This window comes from Crocodylus porosus, unplaced genomic scaffold, assembly GCF_001723895.1.
Source record: "Crocodylus porosus isolate Cpor-Errol unplaced genomic scaffold, CroPor_comp1, whole genome shotgun sequence".
NCBI classification, from domain to species: domain Eukaryota; kingdom Metazoa; phylum Chordata; order Crocodylia; family Crocodylidae; genus Crocodylus; species Crocodylus porosus.
Window position 1 is genome coordinate 111718227 of NW_017728943.1, and position 8422 is coordinate 111726648.

The following is an 8422-nucleotide window of genomic DNA, read 5'->3' on the forward strand; positions in this document are numbered from 1 at the left end:
CATGGTGCCAGAGCAGCCTGGGGAAGAGGAGGGGATGAGTAAGTGGCAGGAGAAGGGCACCAGTGACAGACAGGGGGCAAGTGGCAGCAAGTGGGAGCACGAGTCCCATACCAGTGCCTTGCTGTCAGGAGTGGCAGAAGCACAGAGCCCAGGCTTGCAGGAGTGCTGGCAGGGGCTCTGCCTGCCACAGGGGGAGGAGGGCAGGCTGTAGGCAAACCGTCACCCTCCACACAAGCCACAACCCTCCCAGCCACCCTACCTCCACACACTCACAGCCCCCTACAAAACCCATATGCACCCACACCCCACACATCCACACCCACATCCCCTACACCTATCCACCCCCCACAAATCCCACACACACACCCCACATACTCACAGACCTACCACCCTTCCACCCACACCCTCCCACAATATACAAAAGCAAGACTTCATTTTAAGCTATTATACTATCACTTCTATGTATACTATACAAACACATGTAAATCAGGACAAAAATATTTTTTGAAATGAAATTAATGAATGTTGTAGTACATGTTTGATTTTTGGAATATAATTTGGTATTTTTCTGGTTAAGAGATGGCAAAACTCCTTGCTGAAAAGAGTAATTCTGGAAGGCAAGGGGAGGGACTTCCGGAGGCAAAGGTCAGGGGGTGCCACTTCCAGTCCCAAGATAGCAACCAGGGGGTGGGGCACCTGTCAAGGGGCGCAGCTACCCATGTGGCCCTTGATGGCTGCCAAAACTTGGTAGGCAGCCCTCCACCTGAAATAATTGCCCGCCCCTGCTCTAGTCCAACCCTCTCCATTAGACAAGATCATCCCTGTCTAAACCCACCCCATGCTTATCTAACCTACATTTAAAATGTCCATTGATGGAGATTTCATAACCATTATGGATAATCTGTTCCTCTGCTTAATCACCCTCACAGTTAGAACCTGCTTCCTAATATCCAGCCTAAATCTCTTTAGTTGCAAATTAAATCCATTTTATTGTCCCTTTACCAATGGACATAGGGAAGCATGGATCACTACCCTTTATGTAAAAATCTCTTATTTGTATTCCAAGACTTTTATAAAATCCCTTTCAGTCCTCTTCATATTAAATAATCTCCCTTCTTCCATCTTCTTCTGATATGTCATGTTTCCCAGACCTCTGATCACTTTCATAGCTCTTGTCTGCACTCTCTCTGGGTTGTCCACAACTCTTTTAAGGCATGGTGACCAAAACTGAAGCCTCAGAAGTCCTGAATAGAAGAATCATGTCCCATTACTTGCATGTGAGACTCTTATAAATACATTCTAGCATGAGGACTGTGGGGTAGGGGGAATTGTAACAAAATGATCTTGTTTCTCATATTCAGCTTGCGCTCCATTATAATTCCCCAGACCCTTTGCCACAGTACTGCAGCCAAACCAATCAGTTCCCATTTTATGATTGTACATTTTATTGCTCCTTCCTAAATGTAGTACTTTGAATTTCACTTAGTGAAGTTCATTCTATTTATTTTAGTCAATTTTTCAGTTTATCAAAGTTATTTTAAATTCCAGTCCTCTAGGGCAAACCTTACCTAGCCCTGCTAATTTGAAAACACCAGTTTAACTAAATGATATCTGATTTGTTCTCCACCTACTCTCGACGAGTAGGGGCTTCAGTCCTTGATATTAATTGTACTCTTCATCTGACAACCAGCCTTTCTGTGAGGACTGAAGTAAAAAAAAAAAGTATTGAACAGTATGCTCCTCCACATTGTCTATTTTTAGATTTCCCCTCCCCATTCAGTAAGGGACCTACACTTTTTTTGGATTTCCTCTTATTTCTAATGTATTTATAAACTATTTTTCATGATGAGCTTGACAAATTTCCTGCTAGCTGTAGCTCTGTTTAAGGGGTGTCAGACATAGAGCACATGGGCCAGATACTGGCAGGTGGGCTAGGTCTCAAAGTAGAACCACGGGCCATGCATGGTGCATGCCGGATTGGCCCTGCACATGGAACCCAGGACCCTGCCCTCACTTCCACCATAGCTGCTCCTTGCTGCATGTAGTGCCTGCTCTGGCCACTCCAGGTTCCATGCTGTACCTGGTGCCTGGTCCAGGACCCATGCTGAATGTGGTGCAGATCCTGGACCAGGCATAATGGATGTCACATGCAGCATGGGCCCTGGAACAAGCACCACAGGTGCTGGATCCAGCATGCCTGAGGGCCTGATCCAGCCCAGGGGCTGACCCTGCACTAGTCATCCAGCCTTTGGAGCCAGATGAATTTGGCCAACTACTCCAACTACTTTGTCTATCCCCCACCATGGCAACTGCTGCAAAAATAGTTTGTGTCAACAAACTTATACCCTTTTCCTGACCGCCTGGTTGTTGTGCTCTTCCCACCTTATTCTTTATTTCAAGGCTTCCTAAATAGCTCTAATATCTGACTCTGCTGCTGCTCCTATCTTGGAGCAGAAGACTGAGACCATGACAATTTTTGAGACTTTCATTGTTCCCTGGTAGAAGTCTCAATGACTCTGTGGAATTGCTTTCATTTCCCTGGCTGCTGCTTGGGAAAGTTCTGAGGAATAATAGAGACGTTGGAGATCCCTGTCTACAGATTCAGCAAGAAAGCACTGCTTCCATTTGGCAACAGATGACGATTAGAGCAAAACATCTAAAAAAAAATTCAAGCTTACTTTTTGTAGAAGACAGCAGGCTAATCTAACTCTCATCCATCAATGATTCTCTAGAAAAAGCTGTAGAGTCAACTGGGGTGAAAGCCCTGCATATGTACATATAACTTCACCCTATGTGATTATTTCTCATAGGTCCCGAAGGCCTGCTTCATACAAAGTTTTCCTTGGACTTCACCATGAAGCGAAGAGAGATCCATCTCTGCAAATCCGAGATGTTGAAAAGTTATTCAAGGGGCCAGGCACAGCAGACATTGCCTTGCTGAAGTTGAGCAGGTATCATTTCAGCCAAAGGTTTCCTCCTAAACCCTTTTGCATTGGAGTCATGAATGTATTCATCTGGATGTAGATTTTACAAATGGCAGATGGTGTAGAAGTGACTGTATGTTAATATATATGTTAGGCTAGACCAGTGGTTCTCAACCTTTTTGAACTTGAGACACCTCTTATTTGGACTCCAGGCATCTCTCAAAGCAGCCTTCCATAAATTTGTGAATTGAGTGGCATGCAGTTCTAAAAACTAATTTATCTGTTATAGTGTTTGCCTCTTTGCAGAGGCTGGACAGTGGGGTGGGGGATCAGCTAGGCAGGGAAAAACCTGAGCTTGCACTTATATGCTTATTGCATCAAAACCTTGCAACATCCTTTAAAAGATTTGGTAGCACCTTGGAAAGCCACAGCATCCTGGTTGAGAATCACTAGGCAAGACATAAGGAAAACCCTGCTCTTGCCTTCTGGGATGTGGAAGGTCCCAGCAACAAAAGCCATTTGATCCTGTTGCCTAGTTTGAGAGAGGGAGAGGACAGGTTTAGGAAGACTAAAAAGGAAGTGCCTGTCTGCAGCCACTGTTGCAGCTCCAGTGAGGTGCTAGTGGGTGGGAGCAGAACACCAACAGAGTTGGAAAATCATGTGCTTTGTGCCTCTTTCTACCTTGAGGAAGGAGGGAGTTAGTTTCTACAGTACTGGCCATGGCCCACCAAGCACCACATCCCTACAGAAGCTAGACCATAACATCAGAGACAGAAATGTTACAAGTTTTACCTCTTGTTTTTGTTTATTTCAGTCCTGCACTGATCAATGACTACGTAATCCCAACTTGCTTGCCGAAGGCAGATTCAGTAATAGGAGGCAGAATCGAATGCTATGTAACTGGTTGGGGAGAAACCCAAGGTGAGGCACACTCTCTCACTGCTCTTCACAGGATTTGTACAATCTGTATCTGAAATGCCTAACCATCTTGCATGGGGAGGACACGACACAAATTAATGCACTTTTCATAAATCAATTATTGCAGGGCAATGCAGTTCATTCCATTTCGCTTCACATCATGCAAACCCACATTGATTAGTTAAAACAAGTACAAATAAAAGGGGAATCAAATCTAAAAATCAACTGCCCTTGCCCAGTCTGTTCGCTTTTCTGTTCCCCTAAAGTAGGTGTTGAAGCAAACTGGAGGGATATTTTTCTAGTCTTGTCCTCATTTTCTCTCACAAGCAATCTAATCTAGAAGTCTGCACTCAGTTAAAACCTCAACCTCCCTTTCAAACCTTTCCCTTTTCCCTGTTTGATACGATCTTCTATCCTGTGCTCTCAGTTCTACCCTGATGGCATTCTCTAGATTCCCACTGTGGTCTGAACACATTTTCCCCTACGTGAAGAATGGCCTTTCCATTCCAGGTTGCCAGGATATCCCTCCTCTTAGAAACCCCTCTCTTCTCTACATCTATATGTAATAAAAAACACATGTCAAATTTTCCCCATCACTGGTTCTCACAGTAAGCCTTATCTGTGTGTTTATTTAAAAAAAAAATAAACTAAGTTTTAGGGGGTATTTTTTGGAACTCTCTTGCTTTCTATACATTGGTTAGTTATAGGCACGTTGTTGGTAAAAGTCAAATAATACTAATTCAGGTAATACTAACTCAGATAATATTACCTGGTGTAACCCACCAATAAAAAGTCCTTTCTCTACAGAAATCTGTGGACTTTCTGGCTTCCCACTTCCACCATTATTTTCTGATTCATTTTTTACAGTTTGGCCACAAGATGACAGCATCCCCCCATGTTTGATTCATTTAATGCGCTTGTTCCATTATGGCATCACTTTAGAATTTTACCATGGAGAAGGCAATTTTAGGAAGGGAAGAGAAAACTCTACTGTGTCAGTTAACAAAATCAGAATTAGAGATGGATACCAAAGACCGAGATCTGATCACCTGGCATTTCGGAAAAGTCTGACCATGGATCCAGACTCTATATAGAGCTGCACACTTGCTGTACAATGCACTGAACGTAAAGGCTGGACTGAAACTATTCCTCACACCCAAACTTTGGGAAAGTTCAGATCTGATCCTTGGTTGGACTAGATGATCTCTTGAGGTCCCCCTTCCAGTCTTACTTCTCTATAATAGTGATATAATAATGTGGATCCAAACTTCAGGGTTTAATCTAAATTCAGAAATCTCTTCAGATTACAAATTTATCACCATATTTTTCTTCCCTGGAATTATCATACAGAATGGTTTGTCACTCTGCTCCTGATAGTAGTGCCACAAATGAACCAGAAGAGTGCCTCAAAAGTGTCTAAGCTGACTTGGCTGGGATGTTAGGAGTTGGAGGGGGGGAGAGAATCTTACATTTCAAAAAAGAGCGGTTCATTGCTCCAGCTTTGAGCCAGAAGGATTTAAGGATTTGGGGGTTTTATAGATAATTCAGCTGGAGAGAAGAATGTTCAAAATGTTATACTCCATTATCACAATGGCTTCCAAATTCTCTGAACTTTGCAGATTTTCCAAAGATGAGGTTTGATGTAGTTTAAAAGACTTTTAAACAAATCCCAGCTATTTTTTTGTCCTGAATCAAATGTCCTGCCACTTCATCCTAATGAAAACCTGCACATAGAAAATACTCTCTCAGTACTAAGTATTTAACACCTACTTGTCATTAATTTATTTTAAAGCACCTTGAAAGAGAGAGTAATCATTACTATCTCCATTGTAGAGATGGGGAAACTCAAACATAAAGATGTGGAATGACTTTGCAAAAACTTCTGCTAACTTAATGGGCTTTGCATCAGGGCTACAGTGAACCAGGACTCACTCCTTCTCAGGCCAGCTCCCTACCCACTGGACTACACTGCTCATGCTGATAAGGCATTGGTTTATCAATACAGTTTATAATCCTTTGGTTCTTTATCTGCAAAGGTACTGGTGGAGACGGCAAACTAAAAGAAACTGGCTTCCCTGTGATTGAGAATAAAGTATGCAATCGCCCCGAATTTCTGCACAATAGAGTTAAAAACACTGAGCTCTGTGCTGGGAATATTGATGGTGGTACTGATAGCTGCCAGGTAAGAAAAGACTGGAAATATCAAAACTTCTTTTAAGCATACACAAGGCAAATGACAATATGTTCTGTGTAATTCAGGGACTCAGAATTAACCTTAGAAAACTATGTCTCAGTCCCTCCACCTTGAAACATAAATGCTGAACGTTTATTTAAGGTTTAGTCAGAGACATACTTATCAAGGTTCATTTCCTGGGTTGAACCATGCAGAGGGAGGGGTACCAAATGCCAGAGAACAGGGCTGGGAGAGGAAGTCAGTTTTATTTGCCCCCAGGCTCAAAGTCCTCTGCTGCTACTGGAGTACAGTGGCCTGACCTTGGTTGTTGCTGTGGCTATTGCTACAGCAGAGGCACAGACTTCCTGCACCTAGCTATTGCTGCTCTATAGTTGCTACAGCACCATAGACACATCAGGAGGCGATCATTCTGGCACCCAGGCTGGTTTCCCATTAGCCTACCTCATTACGCTACTGGGTCTAGTCCTTCCTTGCTCCCTCATCCATTAATGAAAACTAGAGGAAATACTTCATAGGGTAGATCCGCACTCTATGGGCCGCTTCTTGATGGTCTATGTTGTGTGTAATGACACTGTTTCTGGTATCTGACCTGGCTCTTTAAAGTTGTCTTGGGTACGTCTACAGTACACTACATTGCTGTCTCCATTGCAATAGCCAACTTGTCCATTCTCCCAGGTAGCCAACTGCTGGGAAAATCATATCATTGGCCTGGTGTAAAATGTGCTCCCACATTTGAGTAGATTTCGCTTTTGTTGTAGGGAAAGTGGTGGTGTTGATGGGCATTCACATGTCTATGAAGGTTTTTTTTACCCAGAGGATTAAGGCCTAAAGTATTTCCAGTTTCCCACTTCCTTTAACATGTGCAAAGACTTTACAAATCGCCTTGGACTACTTATATGATAGGAACTTTTCTCAGTAAAAAGCTGAAGACTGTCTGGGAGAGAACTCTGAAGGCAAATACCAATGCTCCAAGGAAACACCCAGTACTATCCACAGCAATAATACTTCCTGCCAGGGCAGAAATTACAGTGATGCCTCCCAGTGGACATATGCAATCACACACCCTCAGCCCTTGAGTTTTAGGAAACAGTATTAATATTTATATTAGGCTTACCTTGGACCTGGTGGGACAGCAGGTCAGGAACAGGTAATTTCTAGAATTTGACCAGAATCTCAGACTTGTCCTCTCTTCCCAGCTACTTGTAGGAAACACTTCTTTTTTTTTTAAATCCAGCTGGGTTAGTGAGAAGCAAGCTACTAAAGTTCCTTCCCTTTCCCTGAGTTTGTCTCAGGAAATCATGGCTCAATAGCCCCTATTCTTAAAACATAAGTGTTGAAAACCTGAATGGGGCCTTCTCCTCCTTTCCTTTCTCTTCCCTTGGTAAAAGCAGAGAAATAGATCATTCATGGGGTACGCCTACATTGGAGATCTCAGTGCAATGTAGAGATACGTGAGTTAGCTATAAATGAGCTAGCTCAGGTACTGGAAACATTTTCCACTAGCTCTCACTTTGTGTGTCTTACTGTAGAAGAGGAATCCAGGACAGAAAGGGAGGCAGAGGAGTCATACATGGCTCACTGGCCTATGTAACAGCAGCAACAGTACTTCCCACTTCTGAAATCAAAGTTTCAGTGGGTTAAGGTAGAAAAATTGCAGAGATGTCCTGAAAGGGAAGGGGCAGAGGGTTGCTAGAGGAAGGAAAAATAGGGCTAATGATTAATGGCTTTTAACTGCCCCTTGCATAATCCCCTGATTCTACAAATAAGACTGAGTAAATTAACCAACAGGCATGGACAGCATAGCTCCTCCCAGGTTAGTGTTCAGATGTTTTCCTCATGAGCAGTTGGCCTTACATGACTGGGGAGCTGTGTCCCCTTCTTTATGTTACTGCTTGCATATTTTTGACCACAGGTAATTAATTACCCTTTTCTTCTCTTTGCAGGGAGACAGTGGGGGACCTTTAGTTTGCCATGAACAAGATAAATTCATCCAACATGGAGTCACCTCTTGGGGTCTTGGTTGTGCCCAGCCCAGAAAACCTGGTGTTTATGTCCGAGTTTCTAGTTATATTTCTTGGATTGAGCATACAATTGCTAACAACTGAACGCTAGGTATTCACTTTCCTGGAGAGCAATGCACATACTAGAGAAATTCGATTCTAAATACAGCATTAATCTAAAATAATCAATTGTAAATTACTGTAAATTTGTAAGCTACTTTAAATTAACAGTCATTGTCAAGAAACCAAATGGATTGTTTGTTAGCCTCTTTCAATATGTTTTGTATTCTGCATTGAAAATATCCAGTTCTCTTGCATAATTGGATACAAACATTTCAATCCACATACAGCTCTTGTGAATAAAATAAATTGTCCTCAGAAGTTTA

The 8422-nt window shown here is 42.7% G+C and overlaps 1 protein-coding gene across 3 annotated transcripts in view; it reads left to right on the forward strand.

The window, feature by feature from the left end:
• The window catches only part of PLG (plasminogen), a 57752-nt gene extending 49330 nt beyond the window's left edge, over positions 1–8422 (forward strand). For all 3 annotated transcript variants that reach the window (XM_019549996.1, XM_019549997.1, XM_019549998.1), the window contains exons 16-19: positions 2811–2951; positions 3739–3845; positions 5879–6024; positions 7980–8422. In XM_019549996.1, coding sequence (XP_019405541.1) covers positions 2811–2951; positions 3739–3845; positions 5879–6024; positions 7980–8141 — 556 coding nt within the window. In that variant the 3' untranslated portion in view covers positions 8142–8422. The remainder of the gene's footprint in view (positions 1–2810; positions 2952–3738; positions 3846–5878; positions 6025–7979) is intronic.